At 37.6% G+C, this 25,728-nt stretch overlaps 1 protein-coding gene across 1 annotated transcript in view; it reads right to left on the bottom strand.

Annotated features, from left to right (window-relative positions):
- The window catches only part of CCDC178 (coiled-coil domain containing 178), a 374,413-nt gene extending 354,815 nt beyond the window's left edge, over positions 1 to 19,598 (bottom strand). The window contains exons 1-3 of the mRNA XM_052660209.1: positions 19,514 to 19,598; positions 6,980 to 7,072; positions 2,605 to 2,744 (exon numbers count right to left, since the gene is read on the bottom strand). Of these exons, the coding sequence (XP_052516169.1) occupies positions 2,605 to 2,744; positions 6,980 to 7,072; positions 19,514 to 19,598 (318 nt within the window). The remainder of the gene's footprint in view (positions 1 to 2,604; positions 2,745 to 6,979; positions 7,073 to 19,513) is intronic.
- Between the last annotated feature and the right edge of the window lie 6,130 nt (positions 19,599 to 25,728).

Here is a 25,728-nt window from a genome sequence, read left to right as displayed (position 1 = left end):
AATTTTCTTTTCAAGATTCAGAATTACATTTAAACATCTATGAATGGATAGAGAAACTTATGGCAGCTGGCTTATTTACATAATATATCTACAGAAAAAGGCTGCTTTTTTCAATTTTCCTTAAGATAAGCTGTAAAATACTTAGCTTATTTTGTGAGTTACTTTACCTGAGGTCATTTTTTGGGCTTCCCTGGTGGCTCAGCAGCAAAGAATCTGCCTGAAGGAGACCTAGGTTCGATCCCTGGGTCAGGAAGATCCCCTGGAAGAGGGCATGACAGCCCACTCTAGTATTCTTGCCTGGAGAATCCCATGTACAGAGGAGCCTGGGGGGCTACAGGTCATAGGGTCACAGAGTCGGACACAACTGAAGCAACTGAACATACATGCACAAAGTCACTGTTTTAGCTAGCCCATTAACCATTGTTTTTAACAGTTAGCTAACTGCTCAGAATCCCGAGCAGGAATGGGTAATGAACATGGGCTTTGGCAACAGGGGGAGTGTGATCGAATCCCAACTCTGTTTCATGACCATAAATAAGACTCTAAACTATTTAAAATTATTATTTCTCCATCTATCAGTTAGAACAGTAACCATTCAACAATAGTTCTCAGTTATATTATAGCAGTAGCCCCAGCCTTTTTGGCACCAGGGACAGGTTCCACGGAAGACAATTTTTCCACGAACCAGGCTTGGGGGATGGTTTGGGGATGATCCAAGCACATTACATTTATGTTGCATAGTACTTCTAATCTAATGCCACTGTTGATCAACAGGAGTTATCAGTGTGAGGCCAAAGGTTGGGGCCTTTGACTATTCATATACACCTATCAATCTATTTTCATCATGTTAGCAACATACATAATTGTTAATTAAAACACTTGTGAAGTGTAGAGCATATCGTATTCTGTCTGTGCTCAGCTGTTTCCAACTCTCTGCAACCCCACGGACTGTGGCCCATCAGACTCTTCTGTCCACGGATTTTCCAGGTAAGAATACTGGAGTGGGTTACCAATCTCTCCTCCAGGTGACCTTCCCGACCCAGGGATTGAACTCAAGTCTCTTACGTCTCCTGCATTGGCAAATGGATTCTTTTACCACTGAGCCACCTGGGAAGTCCCAGCATATCATATTAATTAATGTTAATTCTCTTCTATCTACTTATACTCTTCAAGGCCCAGGCCACCATCAGACAGATGACCTGCAAAGCATTTTCTGAAGGAGTGTTCTAATTTGGGGGAACAAAGCAGCAACAGATATAAATACTAACATAGAATGATATAAATAATGTTACAGAAATAACAATACATAGTCAATATATATTGAGTGCATGTCATACGTTATCCAACACAGTATCATTATCACCATTCTCATCTAACTTCACAGAAGTTGCGGCTCTTAGGGCCGTGATCTTAAATTCTGCACTCTAACTCCTCTGAAAGGAAACAGCACCTTAGATCAAGCAAGACGGGGGCCCACTGGAACTCTCTCAGAGCCAGAAACAGTAACAGTGATCAAGGAAAAGAAATAGCACATATTTCTGGCAAACTTTTGTTCCTATCTGGGCAGTGTAGTTGTGTATTAATTACTTCAGTTCAGTCACTCAGTTGTGTCCGACTCTCTGCGACCCCATGAATCGCAGCACACCAGGCCTCCCTGTCCATACCAACTCCCAGAGTTTAGCCAAACTCATGTCCACTGAGTCAGTGATGCCATCCAGCCATCTCATTCTCTGTCATCCCCTTCTCCTCCTGCCCCCAATCCCTCCCAGCATCAGGGTCTTTTCCAATTAATCACTTAGAAATGCAATATGAATAAAAGGTATGAGAAGGTTTTTAATCATTCCTAAATTATTCTTTGAAAATAACAGATAGTTATAGTAACTTCAAAATTAAACCCTCTTCAGAATAATAAAGGTACATTTTAACATTAAAAAAACAAAGAATCATTGTATTCTCTTTTAACAGACCTGTTAAGTATTTCTTTAGAACTAAATAACTCATTAGAAAGGGCATTCTGTCCTTTTATACACCAATTTATTTATCTAAACATCTTATCAGTTTAGTGTCCCTGAAAAGGATGTAAATACTATTTAATTTACTAGTCAAGTTGGCTTATGGAAATTACTACTTAGCATGCTTGCCGCTGGATAAAGAACAAACATGCAGGAGAAAAAAAAATATATTTAATAAGGTCATTTCACCCTTCTGAAGTGACACTATCAAAAACAAGTCCAGATTAGTAAATTGTGCAATTGAGCAAAGATTCTATAAAGAAGTCTAAGAATCATTAAAAATAAATAAATAAATAACTCCCAGGGTTCTTTAAGTAACAGACTCTGATAGGCCCTATGTTGTTGTTCTTTAGTCACTCAGTCACGTCTGACTCATTCATGACCTCATGGACCGTAGCCTGCCAGGCTCCTCTGCCCAGGGGATTTCCCAGGCAAATACTACAGTGGGTAGCCATTTCCTTCTCCAGGGGATCTTCCTGACCCAGGGATTGAATAGGCGTTAATTGCTTGGTAGGTGGATTCTTTACCACTGAGCCACCAGGGAAACCAATAGACCCTATACAAAAATTTCAGCATGTTAGATGTGACTTACCCGTTTCAGATGCTCCTGTATTTTAGACTCCACATCTTCAATGTGTGCAATCATCTTGTTGACACATGGAGCTGGGATGTTTACTAAAGCACAGCTTTCACGTCGGCACGGGTAGCCAAAGTAAAGGCCTTTATTCAGCTCTACAGATAAAGCAGACAGAGGACATCAGTTCGCAGTTATATACAGAATAGTAAACCTTGATGTTCAGAAGGTACAAAAAGTATTCTGCTTTACTAGCACTAACACTCCAGCTTCAATCAACAGATTGATAAAGGTCAGAGAATTATAGAATGAACCTTCCAATAATCTGAAAACTAAAATATAATGATCATTTATAACATAAAATGTAACAAATAAAAATAAACCTAAGAAGTGAGAACAAAACTTTAAGAAAATTTAAACGTTGAAGTGTTCCATGGCATCATGAAAAAAGAAAGAAAAAAGGCAGAAAATCAGTTAATCCATTTGTTTCTGCATAGACCTTGAATCACTTAAGAAGTGACTTTGACATATATTTTAAATTCTCCTCTCAAAGAGACACCACATGTTCCAGTGTAAATAATATCCAACCACTCATGCATTGAAGTTCTTCCTTAAATACAGCATGGTTTCTCCTGCTGAAAAATAAATAAATAAAAGCAGGTCCCCATCATCCTCATAATAACCTCATTTTCTACCTTCCATTTCTGAAAATTGAAGTCTCATGTGAAGAGTGATTGATGTTCTCACTGTGGCATTCAAGTTGTATTCATCATAAAATCCACTCAGTCTGATGTGCCTCAGTGATTCTAATCCTGGTATGTCCCGAATCAACTGAAGGTTGCAGAAGCTGTCCATGAAGCTCCACCAAAGTGCTTACTTGCAGTCCTGTGGCCTCTAAGGACCCTGTTGAGCTGGATTACAGCTGCAATCACTGATCTTAAATGTAAGACATATAATAGGCTTGGGGCCTCAGTGAGAACAGACTGATGTTCTCATTTCAGTTGACCTTGAGGAACACGGAAGCAATGCTGTTGCCTCCAGTCTGTGCCTTTTGTTTCACAACACATAGTGTCAACACATAGAGATGGTAAATATTTTAGACAACTTCATATAAACTGAGGTCTTTTAAATATCTTTAGATGAAATCTCAAAATATCCTCCTCCAAATATATGTTATCTGTCAAAATGGCATAAGTTTCATTTATCAATGTGTCTATCCCATATATGTTCATATCCTAAATGCAGAATAAGTCCATATAGGAAAAATATATATATTTTTTGACATTTTTGAGCACTAAATATATGTACCAAACATGGGGCTATGCTAAGCACTTTTGATGCCACATTTTATTTAATCTTCACAACAATCAATTGAAATAGGTTCTTGTCTTGATTTCATATATTAGGAAATCAAAGCTTACAGAAGTTGTTACATCAAGTGTTGCACAGCACAGAGCTGAGAGGTGGGAGAGCTGGGACTTAAACTATTTCTCTCTGGCTTGGGAGTATACACAATACCATGAAGGTTGTTTTTATATTTAAAAATGAGGTGAAATGAAGAGAAGTGTTTCTAAAAGGATATCTCAGGGACATCTCAAAAGTTTCACGTCACTTATTTGTGAAGTTCGAATGTTCCTTCAAGGTATCAGCACTGATATTCTAATGTATTTTACTTTGCTTTGATCATGGTGAACACACATACTTGGCGTGACTATTTTTTTTGTTATATTCTATTTTTCCTCTTTATTTCATACACAGATGTATTTTTTCATCTCTGTAACACTCAGAGGACCAAAAAAGAAAAAAAAAAAAAACCCAAGCTGGTAAAAATTACATATTGATCTCTTATCCAAATATCCTAATACAGACAAGTTGTCCAGCCCTCTAAAAATAGGATTTTAATATACATTTAACAAGCAGACAATTTTTCTTATAGTCAAAGCATTTGTTTTGCTTCATTAAATGTGGAGGAAACAAGGAGGGCAATGACTCATTTAACATTTTTCTACATGTGCCATTCTCAGCCTACCAGATGAGTTATTCATTAATTTCCAGAGCAGTCCATGGTTTAGGATTAACATTTTACATACGGTAAAGTGGGGAAAAGGAAATATTGTAAACTTAGAGTTTGCACTAAAAGCCTACAAAAGACATGGCACTACAAGCAGCACAAGAAAGAACAAGAATCTGTGAGTTCTTATTAATGCTTTATCCTAATACTAAGGGTATGAGTTACAACCTTCCTTTCTGCTTCTTTTTCATGTTATACACATTATAGATACACTTAGGTCACTAAACTTGCTGTCTCTGGTCATTCATTTATCAGCTTGACTGACTGATAACTGTGATTTTTAAGATAAAACTAATCAATCTCTAACCTTAGATTTCTCACTGAATGCATGAACCACATGGCAGGCTGTTATATAAGATCATTTTCACCTACAACTTCATGATACAAGGAATTAACAGTTTTAGTCAAACATTAAGTTGATAGAGCTCTACCTTGTAAAGCCCATGCATAAAGAATTGGGTAAGTATTTCAAGAATTAAACTCAGGCAGGACACTCATTCTCTCTAAAAACCAGCCCAACTCCAACATCCTTGCTCAGAATCGATGCATAAGAGTAAGATCCTTTTGGAGCTAACCAGAGTTGAGGTTTGTTGAGACTGCAACATGAAACTTCCGTTTGAGAAAAAATATGGATGGTCTGATTGTGTGGGCAAAGGGTTGTTTATGTTCATTAACTGCCAACTCTCCTCGCTCAATGAATTAGATCCTTACACAGTCTATTCACACAAGCCCTATAATTTAAGATTTTATCACTACCATTCTTCCTTCTCTTCTGCTTTTAATATGTAATTCCTTTACATCCATCACTGAAATTATTGTATCATGCCTTTATCTGAAGTCAGTTCTCTGAGGAAAAACTCTTATCCAAACACAGATTTTTTTTTCTCACATTCCATTACCCCTTTTAATATCCTGGTTTTCTTCCAAAATGTAGAATAAGCTAGTGCTCGTAAGTTTAGAAATAATTTCTTCTCCTTGCAAAGCCTCTGTGTGATGAACAGAAAGTACTGTTAACTTTTTTTTTTAATGAAAAACAAAGCTCCTTTCAGTTTTGTTATACACTGGCGGTGGGGGAACTTAGGAAGAGACCTTTCCCTGAGTAAAGAATGAATGGGCAGATTGATAGAAATTATCCAATCTAAAGAAAAGAAATAAAAATGAAGAAAAAAGAACAGATCCTCAAGGAATTCTAGGGAAAAAAATCAAACATAGTCAAAGTCCAGCATAGGTGAAGTTGAGGGTCTGGAAGGAGAAGTGAGGGAAATTTGGAGAGAAAAATATTTGAAGAAATAACAGCCAAAAAAATTTCAAAATCTCATGAGAAACATCAACTCACACACCCAAGAAGCTCAACAAATCTCACACAATACAAAAACAGAATGAGAACTATGTCTGAGAGCATCAATTAAAGAGAGAAAACCAATTAAAGAGGAAATCTTTAAAGTGGCCAGATACAAAAGGACATATTACATATAGAGGACATGGTGTGAAGAACTGCTATATTTCTCATCGGAAACAAGATAGGTCAGGATATAAGAGAAGAAATAGTTTAAAAAACAAGCAGGCAATTGGGAGAGCAGTTCAGCTCAGTTCAGTCACTCAGTTGTGTCTGACTCTTTGTGACCCCACTATAGAAGGGGGCTTCCCTGGTGGCTCAGATGGTAAAGAATCCACCTGCAATGTGGGAGACCCAGGTTTGATCCCTGGGTTGGGAAGATTCCCTGGAGGAGGGCATGGCAGCCCACTCCAGTATTCTTGCCTGGAGAATCCCCGTGGACAGAGGAACCTGGCAGGCTACAGTCCATTGGATCCAAGACTTGGACACGACTGAGCAACTAAGCACACAGCATACATAAAATCCATATATTTAACCATCTCTTTCTACTTCTTTCCACATAGGATACCAGAAACACTTTCTGAGCTAACGGTTCATGGAATCTCAATGAACAATTTTTAATTCTGGATTTCACAACCCCAAAACATTAGCCCTTTTTTTCCATTCTAAGAAACATATCCTTAATGAACTGAAAGTTTCCAGCACATGTCAGTCCTAACATGAAGGATAAAGAAACTGTTTATTTTTAAAATTCATAAATTTCTGAAATTATAAACAATTCTTATGAATCAAATTTTAATTAACAATACACTATTTATAAAATTTATTAAAATATTATATCCATATATTATATATCAGTCATTGTTAACTATTAATGATATTTAGGTTTATTTCTTAATAAAAATATAACACTGGCATCACAAACAAATGAGTGAATATAAATACAGTTTACATAGGTTACTATACAATTTAGATTCTGCCCTCACCTTCAGTGTTTGTCATCTTATCTTCATGAATAACCTCAACAGCTTCCTCAGGGGTAACAAATCGAACCAAAGCTTGTGATGTGGCATTGTCTTCTTAAAAGAAAATAAAAATTTCAGTGAGTAGTTAATATATACATTTAAAACAAGCAAAATAATGTACAAAATTATGTTGTAAACGTGTTGTCCTTGAAAAAGCAACTATAATATCGATATTAAACAAAAACATAGTAGAATATCTTCAGATGTTTCATTTTTCGATTGGCTTAACTCTTACAAGAAGGTATTCAAGATAGCACACACCTATTAAAAGCAAAAAAACTCATTCAGAGTAACATCACCAAAACGATGGGGTTGGTCAATAATCGTTAACAATCAGACAGTGACACACAAACAAAAACAGCCTCAGGAAGTCTCAAGAGTCCACTTAAGAAACTTCCGCCACATGGACCAAAAATATAAGAAACAGAATAACCACACAAAATGGGAAGGAAGATAGCTTCATCTTGTCTGCATTATCCTGTCCCGTAAGTGACAATGGTCATGCCGGAAAACTCTGGTCTGAAATAGTCCCTCTCTCTGCAGTGTGAGCTGCCAGCTTCCCTTTGGGGGCACTGAAATGACAAACAATTCTTATGAATCAAATTTTGGGAGAACTGCACGAAGGATAGTCCTTTATTTCATCCCACTCAGAGATCAGCGAAGCTGAGAGGCATAAACATGGCCTGGCACAGGAAGAATGGCAAAGGCTATCAACATCAGGCATGAAGCAGCAATGATCATGCCTCCCACTGCCTGCTCTGCAGAGGACCTCAGCTTCTTTGCTGGCAAACGTCTTTCAGAAGCGAAAAATAATGAGTTTCCTGACAAAAAACTGGGAGCTCATCACTATTTGACCTGCTTTATAAGAAATGCTGAAAGGAGTTTTTCAAGTTAAAAGGACATGAACTAGTAACACAAAAATAAAAACATAAAACAAGTCAGTAAAGGTAAGTGTATATTCAAATACAAAATACTCCAATACTATGGTGAGGAATTAAATATTTAACTCTAGTATAAAAGTTAAAAGACAGGAATACTAAAATAGCTATAACTGCAATAATTTATTAATAGATACAAAATACAAAAGATTTAAATTGTGACATCAAAGACACAAAATTTGGAAGCTGGGTATTTAAAAGGGTAGAGTTTTTGCATGTGATTGAAATTAAGTTGCTATTAGCTCAAGATAGACTGTTACATCTATAAATAATTCATTTAAGCCTTAAAGAAACCACAAAGCAAAAACATACAGTAGACACACAAAGAAAAAAAAGAAGGGAATCAGAGTATACTGCTATGAAAAATCATTATGTACACATGTGGTGGATTCATGTTGATGTATGGCAAAACCAATAAAGTATTGTTAAAAAAAAAAAGGAACACAGCAAGAAAAGAACAACTCAACAAAAGAACTACAAAACACTCATAAAATATCAACAAGATGACATTAGGAAATCCTTATCTATCAATAATCACTTTAAATGAAAATGAATTAAACTCTCCAATAAAAAAAACACAGCATGGTTAAGCAAATTAAAAAAAAAAAAGATGTATCATGAGAAATGCTGGACTGGAAGAAACACAAGCTGGAATCAAGATTTCCAGGAGAAATATCAATAACCTCCGATATGCAGATGACACCACCCTTATGGCAGAAAGTGAAGAGGAGCTCAAAAGCCTCTTGATGAAAGTGAAAGAGGAGAGTGAAAAAGCCGGCTTAAAGCCCAACATTCAGAAAACGAAGATCATGGCATCTGGTCCCTTCACTTCATGGGAAATAGATGGGGAAAGAGTGGAAACAGTGTCAGACTTTATTGTTTGGGGCTCCAAAATCACTGCAGATGGTGACTGCAGCAATGAAATTAAAAGACGCTTACTCCTTGGAAGAAAGATGATGCTGTGAAAGTGCTGCACTCAATATGCCAGCAAATTTGGAAAACTTAGCAGTGGCCACAGGACTGGAAAAGGTCAGTTTTTATTCCAATTCCAAAGAAAGGCAATGCAAAAGAATGCTCAAACTACCGCACAATTGCACTCATCTCACATGCTAGTAAAGTAATGCTCAAAATTCTCCAAGCCAGGCTTCAGCAATACGTGAACCGTGAACTCCCTGATGTTCACGCTGGTTTTAGAAAAGGCAGAGGAACCAGAGATCAAATTGCCAACTCCGCTGGATCATGGAAAAAGCAAGAGAGTTCCAGAAAAACATCTATTTCTGCTTTATTGACTATGCCAAAGCCTTTGACTGTGTGGACCACAACAAACTCTGGAAAATTCTGAAAGAGATGGGAATACCAGACCACCTGACCTGCCTCTTGAGAAATCTGTATGCAGGTCAAGAAGCAACAGTTAGAGCTGGACATGGAACAACAGACTGGTTCCAAATAGGAAAAGGAGTACATCAAGGCTGTATATTGTCACTCTGCTTATTTAACTTCTATGCAGAGTATATCATGAGAAATGCTGGACTGAAGAAACACAAGCTGGAATCAAGATGTCCAGGAGAAATATCAATAACCTCAGATATGCAGATGACACCACCCTTATGGCAGAAAGTGAAGAGGAACTAAAAAGCCTCTTGATGAAAGTAAAAGAGGAGCGTGAAAAAGCTGGCTTAAAGCTCAACATTCAGAAAACGAAGATCAAGGCATCCGGTCCCATCACTTCATGGGAAATAGATGGGGAAATAGTGTCAGACTTTATTTTTGGGGGCTCCAAAATCACTGCAGATGGTGACTGCAGCAATGAAATTAAAAGACGCTTACTCCTTGGAAGAAAAGTTATGAGCAACCTAGATAGTATATTCAAAAGCAGAGACATTACTTTGTTGACTAAGGCCCGTCTAGTCAAGGCTATGGTTTTTCCTGTAGTCATGTATGGATGTGAGAGTTGGACTGTGAAGAAGGCTGAGGGCCGAAGACTTGATGCTTTTGAACTGTGGTGTTGGAGAAGACTCCTGAGAGTCCCTTAGACAGCAAGGAGTTCCAACCAGTCCATTCTGAAGATGAACCCTGGGATTTCTTTGGAAGGAATGTTGCTAAAGCTGAAGCTCCAGTACTTTGGCCACCTCATGCGAAGAGCTGACTCATTGGAAAAGACTCTGATGCTGGGAGGGATTGGGGGCAAGAGGAGAAGGTGACAACCGAGGATGAGATGGCTGGATGGCATCACGGATTCGATAGGTGTGAGTCTGAGCGAACTCCGGGAGATGGTGATGGACAGGGAGGCCTGGCGTGCTGTGATTCATGGGGTCGCAAAGAGTCAGACACAACTGAGCGACTGAACTGAACTGATCTATATATATGCTACGACAAGAGACTCATTCCAGATTTAAGGGCATACATTAGCTCAAAATGAAAGTATGAAAAAAGGCATTCCTTGTAAATGGAAACCTAAAGATATCAGAGGCAACTGATACATCAATGTGTATTACCTTATACATACGTACATCAGACAAAGCAAACCCATTTACAATAGCATAAAAAGAATAAAATGCATAGGAATAAACTTAATCAAGGAACTGAAACATCCATACACAAAAAACTGTAAGATACTGGTGAAAGATATATGCAGATCAGGAAGCAACAGTTAGAACTGGACATGGAACAACAGACTGGTTCCAAATAGGAAAAGGAGTAAATCAAGGCTGTATATTGTCACACTGCTTATTTAACTTCTGTGCAGAGTACATCATGAGAAAGGCTGGGCTGGAAGAAGCACAAGCTAGAATCAAGACTGCCAGGAGAAATATTAATAACCTCAGATTTGCAGATGACACCACCCTTATGGCAGAAAGTGAAGAGGAGCTAAAAAGCCTCTTGATGAAAGTGAAAGTGGAGAGTGAAAAAGCTGGCTTAAAGCTCAACATTCAGAAAACAAAGATCATGGCATCTGGTCCCATCACTTCATGGGAAATAGACAGGGAAACACTGGAAACAGTTTTAGACTTTATTTCTGGGGGCTCCAAAATCACTGCAGATGGTGGGTGCATCCTTGAAATTAAAAGACGCTTACTCTTTGGAAGAAAAGTTATGACCAACCTAGATATCATATTCAAAAGCAGAGACATTACTTTGCCAACAAAGGTCCATCTAGTCAAAGCTATGGTTTTTCCTGTGGTCATGTATGGACACTAGAGTTGGACTGTGAAGAAAGCTGAGCACTGAAGAATGGATGCTTTTGAACTGTGGTGTTGGAGAAGACTCTTGAGAGTCCCTTGGACTGCAAGGAGGTCCAACCAGTCCATTCTGAAGGAGATCAGCCCTGGGATTTCTTTGGAGGGAATGATGCTGAACCTGAAACTCCAGTACTTTGGCCACGTCATGCAAAGAGTTGACTCATTGGAAAAGACTCTGATGCTGGGAGGTGCCAAGAGCCAGCATGTGAGATCCCACCCATGACAAGATCATGCAGGACTCGAGGGACTCCCTGGGCCATCCCACCCAAGACAAGGTCATTCTGAAGAGTCCTGATAAGCAAGGCCTCAGGACTCCAAGGACCCCCTGGACCTGCTTGAGCATCTACCCCAAAACCAGAATCTGTCTGTCTTACTATTTTATGTCTTTCTCTAACTCTTCTGACATTAAGAGGGGGCTGTCCCTGACCCCCTTTCTCTGGAAAGAGTTAACTTAGGGCTTTAGTTAATAGGTCTCCTGGACAAGATAAGAGTGTTTCATTTCAAACCCCCTGTTAGCATTCTAGCTTACTTGGCAGGTTTATCCAGACTCTTGCAACATTGTTGAGCCTATGATTGCTGCCAAGTTCTCACATCCCTTATCCATTGTGTTCCTGGGAGTGCATATAGTCAGGATGTAGAAGAAATAAGCAGCAGCTTTAGCATTAGCAGCATTAGACTTTGAGTTAGTAAGTTCTTTCTTTGCTGTAACCCACTGAATCTTTGCTCCATAAAAATGTAACTCTGTACTTTAAGGGTGGTACAGGCTAGGAATTTAAGAAGAAACACCTTAAGGGAAAATTATTGTTCTGGCTGACCAACCTTTATCAAAAAGGGGTCATAAAATATCAACAGGCCTCTGGGCCATAAGATAATGTACAAAAAATAAGACTCTTGCAGGAAGGAACCTGGTATCAATAAAAGTTAATACTGATGGAATGTTGAGTTGACTCTGCATTTTTCACCTTGCTGTATGTACAACTCAGGGTACAAAAGCCCTCTCTGAAAATAAGGTAAGTGGGCCTTGCTCACCAAAGGAGCTTGGTCACCCTGTGTCATTATTTCCTTATCTCTTTATCTGTCTTCATTCGCTGACATCATCCATCCTGAGGATAGCCCTGGACTCTGCTGAGGCTGGACGTCGGCAGGAAGGGACTGGGGGCAGGAGGAGAAGGGGACAACAGAGGATGAGATGGCTGGATAGCATCACTGACTCGATGAACGTGAGTCAGAGTGAACTCTGGGAGTTGGTGATGGACAAGGAGGCCTGGCATGCTGCAATTCATGGGGTCGCAAAGAGTCGGACATGACTGAGTGACTGAACTAACTATACTCTAATATAAAATAAAGAGTTAAATATATATATGCATATATATATAATCCAATGATACTCTAATAAGTATATAAAGAAAATATTCTATGATCAAATAACATGGTTTAAGCAAGTATCTTCACTGTAGAACATTTCAGGGCTTTCAATTTTAGTGCTCATTAAAAAAACTTCCAAGTAAAAGGCAAATTATATATAATTTCCCAGTTTTATTTTACCTCAGAATCATTTTTTTCCTTAAACATAATGTATAATTTATATACAGCAAGACCCTCTTTGAGGAATATCCTAAAACATATTATCTCTCAGATTTTGGAGGAAACAGAATTTAAGAGGGGATTAAAACTGTTAAGCCAGAAAAATTTCTCTCATATAAAATAAGATTCAATATAAAATAATGGGGTATAGTACTCATATTTCTTGGAATGGCAGGATAGGTTCATTAAAACAATTTTTCCATATATCATGATGATATATGTCATGTCTCTTTAATTATGATCATTACATATACACATGAGAGAAAAGCTGAACAAGACAGAAAACACTAGGGAAAAATCAAAGGAGACAGGAACCTAGAATTTTCTCTGGAGCACCAGAGTATAAAAGTGACAATTACATAAAGGTCATTCGCAGTTCCTGAAAACCTTGGGCTGGCTCCAAAGATGTTTGATGACATATAAGTGACAGAAAATAATAAAGTCTAGTCTCAAGAATTTTTAAAGTTCTATGGACAGAACATCCATGAGCTTAGATAAGAAATTTTTTTATTTAGTTTCAAATACTTTTGTACTTCTTATAAAATACTTTTTGTATTTTTTATAATACACTAAAAATATATTCTCAACACAGAGTGTAAGCTTCAACAGACTTCAAAGGGCCTACAGCACAAAAAATGTTAAACCTCTTAACTTCCAACTAAACTGTAAAATTCACACTGACTTTGGACAGCAAAGGGCTACAGCCTCAGAGTAAATGTAAACCAGAAATAAACAGAAACATAAACCACCTCAACAACCTTTAAAAGAACTCAAAGAACTATAGTGAAATGTCCTCCATGTTGAGTGTACACCAAAAAGAAAACAAAAACAAAATATCTCATCGCTGAGACTTCAGGTGGTCCTCACTTGAAGATTAGATTTTCTTCATTGGAAAGTCCATGGAACTCTCAAGTCATGAATAATTTTAAGTTTGGACCATATCAGTAGAGCTTTAGGTTCCTGGCAGAAGCAAAAGCAAATGTAATGCAGAAGAAATCATCTATTTCTTAGGTTTCGTGAAACGCCCAGAAATAATTTTCCAAGAACAATAATCAGTATAGAGTCAAAAGTAATCAACTACAAAAGAGCAGTAGACACCACAACTCAAATAACACAAAAATTCAATATGAGGTGGACTGAAACCTAAATGTGAAAGTCAAAACTCAAAAATGTTGAGACAGAATGTGGATGGATATCTTCATAATCTCAGGGTAGAGACTGTCTTAATAACATATAAAAAGAAATAGACATATAGATAAGAAAAAATATAGAAAAATAATATATAAAAAGCTTGAAAAAATAAAACTTTTGTTCATCAAAAGGTGATACTAAATAATAAGTAAATTAAAAATACAAGGCACAAGTATAAAAGGATATTAGCTACATACAATTCATTTCAGGCTACTATTCACATTAAATTAAGAACTTTTACAAATCAAGAAAAAAAAATATGTGACTCATTAGAAAATCAGAAAAAAAGACACAAATAGACAATTTCGAAAAATAAAAACTAAAATGCCCAACAGCACATAAAAAAATTCAACTTCATAGCAGACAGAAAAATTCAAATTAAAATCACAATTAGATACACTTAAGTAATACGTAAATGGCCAATAATTTAAAAGTGTAGTAATATCAAGTGGTAGAAAGAAAATGCAGCAACTGAAACATTCCTACACTTCCATGGCATTGGAAATTAGTGAGTATATTATTCAATAAAGTCAACGACACACATATCATGTACCTATCAGTTCTATTACTAAGTATATCTTAGTCACACAGAATATGTGTACAAGGATGTTTCTAGAGCACTGTTTGAAATAAACAAAAATTTTCAGGCAAGAATCCTGCAGTGGGTTGCTATTTCCTCCGTGATGGGATCTTTGCAACCTAAGGATTAGACCCAGGGATCAGGCCCATGTCTCTTGCATCTTTTGCAATGGAGGCAGATTCTTTACTGCTGAGCCATTCATGTTTATAAAAATTACCAAATCACCACCAGAAGGTTCAAACAAGAGTAAATAAAAAGATTAAATAAGCATATAAAAATTTTTTTTCTTTGATAATAAAAATGTAAATTACAGCAATTTTAAATTTATATTGTGGCAAGAATACACAGAACTATACAAAAAAAGATCTTCATGATCCAGATAACCACGATGGTGTGATCACTCACCTAGAGCCAGACATCCCGGAATGTGAAGTCAAGTGGGCCTTAGGAAGCATCACTATGAACAAAGCTAGTGGAGGTGATGGAATTCCAGTTGAACTATTTCAAATCCTAAAAGATGATGCTGTGAAAGTGCTGCACTCAGTACGCCAGTAAATTTGGAAAACGCAGCAGTGGCCACAGGATTGGAAAAGGTCAGTTTTCATTCCAATCCCCAAAAAACGCAATGCCAAAGAATGCTCAAACTACCACACAATTGCACTCATCTCATGTGCTAGCAAAGTAATGCTCAAAATTCTCCAAGCTAGGCTTCAGCATTATGTGAACAGTGAACTTCCACATGGTCGGCTGTATTTAGAAAAGGCAGAGAAACCAGAGATTAAATTGTCAATATCCATTGGATCATAGAAAAAGCAAGAGAATTAAAGAAAAATATCTATTTTTGCTGTATTGACTACACCAAAGCCTTTGACAGTGTGGATCACAACAAACTGGAAAATTCTTCAAGAGATGGGAATACCAGACCACCTGACCTGCCTCCTGAGAAATCTGTATGCAGGTCAAGAAGCAACAGTTAGAACTGCACATGGAACAACAGACTGTTCCAAATCAGGAAAGGAGTATGTCAAGGCTGTATATTGCCACCCTGCTTATTTAACTTATATGCAGAGTACATCATGAGAAATGCTGGGTTGGAAGAAGCACAAGCTGGAATCAAGATTGCCAGGAGAAATAATATCATTAACATCAGACATGCAGATGACACCATCCTTATGGCAGAAAGCGAAGAACTAAAGAGCCTCTTGATGAAAGTGAAAGAGGAGAGTGAAAAACTTTGCTTAAAGCTCAGCATTCAGAAAACCAGTATCACAGCATCCAGTCCCATCACTTCATGACAAATAGATAGGGAAACAATGCAAACAGTGAGAGACTATTTTTCTGGGCTTCAAAATCACTGCAGATGGTGACTGCAGCCATGAAATTAACAGACACTTGCTCCTTGGAAGAAAGGTATGACCAACCTAGACAGCATATTAAAAAGCAGAGACATTACTTTACCAACAAAGGTCTGTCTAGTCAAAGCTATGGTTTTTCCAATAGTCATGTATGGATGTGAGAGTTGGACTATAAAGAAAGCTGAGAGCTGAAGAATTGATGCTTTTGAACTGTGGTGTTAGACAAGACTCTTGGGAGTCCCTTGGACTGCAAGGAGATCCAGCCTGTCAATCCTAAAGGAAATAAGTCCTGAATATTCATTGGAAAGACTGATGCTGAAGCTGAAACTCCAATACTTTGGCCACCTGATGTGAAGAACTGACTCACTGGAAAAGACTCTGATGCTGGGAAAGATTGAAGGAGGGAGGAGAAGGGGATGACAGAGGATGAGATGGTTGGATGGAATCACCAACGCAATAGACATGAGTTTGAGTAGGCTCTGGCAGTTGGTGATGGACAGGAAAGCCTAGCGTGCTGCAGTCCATGGGTTTACGAAGAGTCGGATATGATTGGGCAATTTACCTTTACTGAACTGAACTATATCATAATGATTAGATATGATGTGGTATGTTGTGGCAATACTGATATACCCACACTGCTAATAATTTGATATATCTGTGGAAAATAGTATAGGTAGTTCTTTGAAAAGATTAACAAAATTGACAAACTTTAGCCTAACTAACCAAGGGAACAGAAATGTCAACACTCAAAGTACTATAAGCTAGAATGAAAGGATATTATTATCTTAGCAAGTAGTTGATAAGAGAATACTATAAATAAGACTCTGCCAATAAATTAGATAATCTAAATGAAATGAACAAATTCCTAGAAAGCCACAAACTACCAAATTGATTCAAGGAAAAATAAAAAGTCTGAACAGAACTATAACAAGGAAAGAAACTAAAACAGTAACAGAAAAAATCCTCCCACAAAGAAAAAATCCTTGAACACAAGGCTTCATTAGTGAACATCATCAAATATTTAAAGAATGTTTCACCAAAGTTTCATAAATTTTGCCAAAAAATGAAAGAGGAGCAATACTTGCTAAATATACATATGAGCCCCATATAACCCTGACAGCAAAACTAGACAAATACATTACAAGAAAATAAGAATATACAAAAAAATACTTCCTTAGGAATATGGATCTTCACAACATACTACCTAAGTCTGCTGCTGCTGCTGCTGCTGCTGCTAAGTCACTTCAGTCGTGTCTGACTCTGTGCGACCCCATAGATGGCAGCCCACCAGACTCCCCCGTCCCTGGGATTCTCCAGGCAAGAACACTGGAGTGGATTGCCATTTCCTTCTCCAATGCATGAAAGGGAAAAATGAAAGTGAAGTCGTTCAGTCGTGTCCGACTGTACCCTACCAGGCTCCTCTGTCCATGGGATTTTCCAGGCAAGAGTACTGGACTGGATTACCATTGCCTTCTGTTAAAAGAATTATACATCATGTCCAAGTGAGATGTAGCCCAGTAATATTTCAATCAAACAGAAATATGGATACTAATATCAATAAAAAGAAGAAACCAATACATTTCAATAGATGCAGAAAAAATTTTGACAAAATTCAAACCAATTCTTGATTAAAAATAAAAAACACTCAACGAAATGGGAATAGTAGAAAACTTGCTCAACATGATTTTTTCACTTGTAAAAAATCCATACCTAACATAAGATATTACAGTAAAGAATGAAGTTTCTTTCCCCTAAGACCAGGAAAAAGACAACCATATCTAGACTCTTCCATTTTTAGTCAACACTGTTCTGCAGGTTTGAGTCAGAGTCATTAGGCAAGAAAGTGAAATAAAAAGCATACAAGATACAATAAAAGCATCAAAAAATAAAATATTTAGCAATAAAATTAACAAAATAAGTGCAAGGCTTGTTTGGCTTAAATTTCACTAGAATCTACAAAACAGTGAAAAAAATAAATATCTAAATTAATAGAAATATACCTTGTGTTAGTGAATTCTAAGACATAACTTTTTGAAGACACCAAAACTCTTCAAAATGATCTACAGGTTCAATGCAATTTCTATCAAATTTCAATTGCCATTTTCCCCCAGAAATTCTCAAACTTACCCTAATATTAAGACAGAAATGCAAGGGGCCCAGTTTAGTTGAATTAATCTTGAAAAAGAAGAGCAAACTTGGAGGGATCATACTTCCTGATTTCAAAAATTACTACAAATCTATAATAATCAGCCAGTATGGTATTGCCATAAAGACAAACATGTAGCTCAATGGAATAGAATTGAGATTCCTGAAATAAACCCTTATTTACAGTCAGTTGATTTTTACAAGCATGCCAAGATTATTCAGTGAGGAAGGAAAAGTCATTTTTCAACAGTCAGTACTGGGTAAAGGAATGCAAAAGAGTGAATTTTGACTCCTACTTCAAACCATGTACAAAAATTAACTCAAAATGGATTATAAACTTAACTACAAGAGACAAAACTATAACTCTTATAAGAAAACATAGGAGTGAATATATGTGAAAAGAAGGAGTAAATATATGTTACCTTGGATATGACATCAAAGGGACAAACAATTTTAAAAATTATATATATCATGAAAATAAAAATTTTGTGCTGCAAGGGGCACTATCAACAAAGTGAAAACACTAACTGAATCACTTTGCTCTACACCTGAAACACTGTAAATCAACTATACCTCAATTTTTAAAACATCATATAAAAACTCCAAAAAAGGAAGGTGAAAACACAACCCTTACTACAAGCAAAAACATTTGTAAATCATATATCTAACAAAAGTCTAGTTTCTAAAAAATATAAAGAATTAGTATGACTCAATAGTAGAAAAATACTAACCACCCAATTTAAAAATGGGCCAAAGATTTAAAGAGTTATTTCTCCAAAAAAGATATACAAGTGACAGCAGAGATATTTAAAGATCTGCATCATTAATTATTAGAGAAATGCAAATCAAAACCACAAAAAGATGCCATTTCACAGCCAAGATTACGATAATAATGCTTTAAAAACTAACAGAATTTAACAAGTGTAGACAAGGGGTAGAAAAACAGGAATCCTCATATATTGCTGTTTGGAATGTAAAATATTGCAGCTGCTTTAGAAAAAAAAAAAAATTGGCAATTACTCAGAAGGTCAAACATCAAGTTACCAAATGACCCAATTCCATCCAGTGCAAACAGAAGTGAAAACAGATGTCCATATAAAAAACTTGTACTTCAGTATTCATAACATTATTCATAATAACCCCAAAGTGGAAATAATCCAAATAACCATCTACTGATGAATTTATAAAACAATATGCGGAATATTCATACAACGGAATATTATTTAGACACAAAAAAGAATCTAGACATAATTATAATTTAGAAGAAGAAAAACAAAGCCAACTATTTCACCCATTCATTTATATGAACCATCCAAAGCAGCCACCCACCCCTCCTTCCCACACCCTTACCCACCAAATAAGTCCCTGCTGTGAAAGCAATTCTGTTACCTATGAAATCCTGATTAAACATCAGAAGAAAGGCCATCAAGCTTTAAGGTTGACAGGTAGCGCCTAGTGTGCACCTGAACCCCATAGGCAGAGCATCCCTGCCTCTAGATGTTCTCGAGGTATCTTGAGAAATCCCGGCTGGACGCCGAGGGCAATCATGGCCGAGCAGGTACCGACCGTGCCAGGAGTTGTCCAGGAAGTTGTGCAGCGGCGATGCCTTCCTTTGGGCCTCTGCTTTTGCACGTCTCAGCCGCGACCTGGCTGGGGCGCTGGTGTCGGCAAACACTCCTTTGGGCCGGATTGAAAGTGGTCACACAAACCCTCGGGAAGGACTGGGCGCCCACCGCTGTGGGACTCCAGGTCGGCGGTGAGGCCAAAGGACGCTGACAGACCTTAACGACAAATATGGGGGTGCAGGCCACCTGGGGCTGCTGGAAGATGCGGCCCGCTTCTGTACCGGCGGATACCGTGGATGCCCCTGAACAGTTGCTCCTGACACCAGGTCTCCACAAAATACCGGGCTCCATGAACCCGGGCTGGCAGTAGGCAAGCGGCGTAGAGGCGGCACCAGGCGGGCAGTGGGCGTGATCTGTGTGGCACCCCTGGGCGGTGTTACATCAAGGACCTCAAAGCGCATGTCCGCGCATCCTCCTGGCGCAGCGCCCCCTCCCCACCCCGAGACACCAGTCAACACGCCACACATGATCTCCTTGAGGGACCGCACACTCGTGGTGATGTCCTTGAGGAGGTCAGGCTGGTGCTGGCGGCCCCAAGCACGGGATTTTGCGATTTTCGGCCATGTCCCACTAGAACTTCTCTTGTCAGGTAGCGGGTGGATGCTTGGGCTCCTGGTGGCCGACACCTCTCTCTTGATGTCCATTGTCAGGCCATCGGGGAAGGACAACACTTTCATGTGCAGCTGGTTCATTTGACTCTTTCGCCGACGACTTCACAGACCAGTTGACCTGATTGGATTTCTTGATAGGGGCTGCAAGTGCGGTCCTCCCAGCAAATCACCGGGTGCGGATCAACTGCACCTGCAAAGGCATGTTCCCTGACTCCTCCATGATGCATCGCTCTTCCAGATCCAACTTAGCCTGGGGCTTCGGCTGCTCCTCGTGCCTGGCTTGGAGGGGGAAGCTAGGTTCTTGGATTCCACAGCGAGCCTGATCATGGGCCTTACATGGAAATTCACCACGCACGTGTAGTGGGCACGCTCAAAGGAGGTTATGCTGCCAGGCTTCCCCAGGAACTAGTCAACACCCACCAGGCCCACGATGTTCCCACAAGGTAAGTAAATATGTGGTCGCCAGGGACTGGGTGGAGGGGAAATAGTGGCAGCTCTATAATGGTATTGGGGTGCTTTGGGGGTTATGAAAGTATACTGTAATTAAAATGGCAAAAGGGGGCTTCCCAGGTGGCCCTAGTGCTAAAGAACCTGCCTGCCAATGCAGGAGACTTATGAGATGCATATTCGATCCCTGGGTGGGGAAGATCCCCCAGAGAAGGCAATGGCAACCCATGCCAGTGTGCTTGCCTGCAGAATTCCATGGACAGAGGAGCCTGAAGAGCTTCAGTCCATGGGCTCAAAAAGAGTGGACACGACTGAAGCAACATAGAATGCAGTGGTTGCAAAACCTTGTGATAAGAGATGAATTTTTATGGTAGTGGGTGAATTATAACTCCATTTTAAAGTTGAATACAATATTACCTTTAACAGCACTGAACAAAGCTACATGCTGAGAGAATCTATGTATGCTGAGTCAATCTTCATGAGTCTGATTTGACACCCAGTTCTTTTTATTATGGTTCCCTGGTGGCTCAGACAGTAAAGCGTCTGTCTACAATGCAGGAGACCTGGTTTCAATCCCTGTGTCGGGAATATCTCCTGGAGAAGTAAATAGCAACCCATTCCAGTATTCTTGCCTGGAAAATCCTATGGACGGAGGAGCCTGGTAGGCTACAGTCCATGGGGTCACAAAGAGTCGGACACAACTGAGCGACTTCACTTTCTTTCTATTATGTCTATGATGTGTGTGTTAGTCACTTAGTCGTGTCCGTCTCTTTGTGACCCCATGGACTATAGCCCACCAGGCTCCTCTGTCCATGGATTCTCCAGGCAAGAATAATGGAATGCATTGCCATTTCCTTCTCCAGGGGATCTTCCTGACCCAAGGATCGAACACAGGTCTCCTACATTGCAGGCAGAGTCTTTACCATCTGAGCTATAGGGAAGTCAATGATAGGTCAAGGGAAATTTGTAGCTTTAAGTAACTATAATAGAAAAGAAAAAAAAAGGCTGAAAATTAGTGATGTAGGCATCCAAATTAAGAACATGTGGCAAAAACAAACCCAAAGAAAGTAGAAGTTAGATAAGGGGGCGGTAATATCTGAAATTAACAGAAAGCAGTCCAACAACAACAGGAAAAAAAAAAAAAAAAAACCAGAGATAATTTAAAAGGTGAGAAATTACCACTTTGAAAAATTTAACAGCAATAAATACATCTGGTAAAATTGATCAAGACAAAAGTAAAGAAATAAATACAGCATCGTGATTGAAAAGGAGGAATATTGCATACAAAGGATATAAAGATAAAACATTATTAATAATATTATTTCAATACATGTAAAGTTTAACCAAATAAACTTTTAAAGGAAAAATAATAATTTTTGATAGTGAAATAAGAATAAATAGCCTAAATATAAATAGACCTGTAACTAATAATTTATATCAATAATTTAATATCTCTACAAAAATTAAGACATAAGTTCAGCCAAACATTCAAGGAAAGTGACATTGAATATTTTCTTTCAGAGAATAAAAAATGAAGAAATATTCTTCAATTTTGAGATTAATAAACACCTTTCTACTAAAATCAGATAAAAACAACATAAGAAAACTTAGGGGTGAATGTTACTTAAGACCATATATGGAAAAATCCTAAACAAATTACTATCAGACCAAATCTAACAATATATTAAGACAATAAATAAAACAAAATAAGTTAAATTTGTCCCAGAAATGAAAAGTTTAACAACTGAAAATTCACTTATGCAACTCATTAAATTTAGAGAATTACAAAAAAAAATTGTAAAACACTATAAATAGATGCAGAAAAAAGCATTCAGAAAGTTCAGTACATGTTTACAGTTTATAGTAAACTATAAAAATGCTTTGTAAAAATCATATTTAGTAGTGAAATATTGAAAGTCTCATCTCTATGTTCGATACAGGATACAGGATGCTTGGGGCTGGTGCACGGGGATGATCCAGAGAGATGATATGTGGTGGGAGGTGGGAGGGCGGTTCATGATTGGGAACTCATGTACACCCGTGGTGAATTCATGTCAATGTATGGCAAAACCAATACAGTATTGTAAAGTAAAATAAAGTAAAAATAAAAATTTATAAAAAAAAAAATAAAGTCTCATCTCAAAAATCAGGAACAGGGAGATAAATAAGCACATTTACCAGAGTAATAAAGGATCTAAACTAAGCAATTTTGTTGTTTAGTCGCTTAATCATGTCCAACTCTTTTGCGACCCCATGGACTGTAGCCCACCAGTCTCCTCTATCCATAGTATTTCCCAGGCAAGAATATTGGGGAGGGTTACCATTTCCTTCTCCAGGAATTAGATTACACACAAGTAGTACCATGTGGCTGGAAAGAACACAGACCAAGGATACCAAAGTAAAACCACAGAATCTTTTTCTATCAGAAAGAACTTCAAGGATTATCTGTATGTATCTGAGATATAACAACACTGATTAAAAAAACTAGCAATTCCAAGAATGCTTCCTGGGTGATAAACTAAACAATAGAAGAAAGTAAAAATCTGAATTCATTATGTTCAGGTGATCTAACTAATATTAGTGAATTAATGACAGTTAAAATTATGAGATCAAATATATAAAACTATATAACATACGTATATTAGCATATTTACATATAATACATGAAACTAAATGTGATTGGAAGAGATAAGAGGACACAGGGTTCTGTTTCTTAATGTTCATGATGAATGCACAGATACTCAATTTTCTGTGTTCTTTGTCCTTTACATATATGTTACAGATATTTTTACAAGTATGAAATATTCCTTTCATACTTGAAAGGTATATTCAACATAGAAAGGTGCTGTTCTCTTAAAAAAATACAGTCTCTACTTGTTATATGGAAAATATACATTATGAAAACAATAGAAAAACTAAGGCAATATCAGTACCTTAACACAAATAAGTAAGTGATGCTGTCATGAAAAGCACTTTTGTATTTTGTGAAAATATTGCCTGAGAATCCCAATATTATAGATGGTAAGTTTCTAAAAATATGCTTTTAATTGTAATAGAAGGTATTATCCCAGAGCTCACTCTTTGCAAAGATGAGTCATGTGAAAATTCTGTTGGTCAACATGTTTAAGATATGGCTATGACTGTACAGAACATTTGGAAAGTTTAATAATTTGTTTCATTTTTATTTCAACTGAGAGCACAAAAATAATCATTCAATTTGCTATGCTTATTTATAGTATAATAAGAATTTTGATATAACCACAGTAGTTTCAGGGTGATTGACACAACATAAGGAAAGTATTTATTTTTGATGTGAAGAAAAAAGTATTATTATGTTGAGTATCATCTGGTTGAAGTTAATAAATAAGATCTGACATCGTGTTTTTGTGATGTTAATGATAAGCCATTTCAAAGGTTGGTACATAATTAGGTTCAATATATCATCCAGCATTATTAAAACTTTTAGGCTTAAAAGGTTAAAATTTGCTAAGACTAGTAAGTTTCTATAGTTTGAACATGATCATCTCAGTGCCTTGCTTGGTGAGCTGAATGTTCTCTATAGTGGTAGTTGTCTTACAGAGAGGATGGAGAGAGCTTAATGATAGTATGACACCAGAAATAGAAATTAATTTTAAGTGATAATCATTATTTGTGCCAGCATTCCAATATTGGATAAATGTCATTTAAATACAAATATCCTGAACTTGCTAAGGATAACCTACATTTCAAAAGACAACTTGTTAATCATGTTATTTTCCACAGAGCCAACTAGATATATTTCCATTTCATATGCATTTGCAGCAATAACCTATATCAAAGAACATTTATACTCCATTATACAGTGCCGTGTATGTGTGTTTCTGACTGTATTTCTCGATTGCATAGACAAAAAGTAGATGCCCAGTCGTGTTTAACAAGGTTAACTTTCTTCTAATGTTCCACACACAAGAGCATTTGCTTGTAAACCAGTTTGGACTATTCACTTTCTGTTCCATTACAAAACAGAGTCTTTGTCAGGTTATTCAAAGGGAAGTCACCAGCTCAGCTCTCTGAAGTCTTGGAACAAACTATAATTTTTTAATTAACATTATAATTAACCACAAAACTTTCAATAGTTCTTTTCAAACATTTAAACATGAGGTAGGCACAAGTATAATTTCATTTTCCTATCTCTTTCCAAACTGTATCATTGGGAAAATTGTTTTATGTGAGCAACCTGGTCCATTTTGTTAACCTGAGGTTGAGATCATTTTCCAGAAATGAAAATTTTTAGCTTAAACTTCACTGCACAAACTCTGTGAAAATGATATAACATCATTTTTTTCAAATAATATTGACAGAATGAATAAAGAGCTAAAAACCAAAGTTACTGAAATATTCTGAATGTAAATGTGGTGATGAACATGAAAATCCTACACCAAATTCCTAATCCTACATTGAAATCCACTGTGCAATACCTCAATGATGTTTGAATTAGTAAATGACTGCTTTCTTTTATAGCCCAAATAAGATGGTAGTGTTTTGATTCCAATAATAGACCCACTAAATTTTCTCCTTTCAGTATTCACCTTCCTTTTCAATGTGATTTTAAACACCTATCACTAAGAGGTGGAGTCTCATCTGTTGTCCCTTGACTCTAGGCTGGTCCTGTGACTTGCTTTGGCAGATAACACATAGAAGAAATGAGCCAGTTCTGTGCCTTGGCCTTGTGAGCTTCTGTTCCCTCTCTTAAGCCATGAGGTCAGGCTTCTGTAGGAGTATGAGAGACACAGAATTGCAGGGTTAAGTCAACCTGGTTTTCCCAGCACAACCTAGGTTTGGAAAAGCCTGCCCAAATGAGCAAGATATATCTTGGTGCTTGGCTGGCCTGTGGCTTACTGCAGATGCATGAGTGAGCAATCTGGCCCCACTTGAGGACCACCCAGTACGTGTGAGCTAAAATGAATGTTTATGATGCTCTGTGTGCCTGCATTTTTGTGGTTCATTGTTACATGG

This window comes from Budorcas taxicolor, chromosome 22 (assembly GCF_023091745.1).
Source record: "Budorcas taxicolor isolate Tak-1 chromosome 22, Takin1.1, whole genome shotgun sequence".
NCBI classification, from domain to species: Eukaryota; Metazoa; Chordata; class Mammalia; order Artiodactyla; family Bovidae; genus Budorcas; species Budorcas taxicolor.
This window is presented reverse-complemented; position numbering and strand designations above follow the sequence as displayed.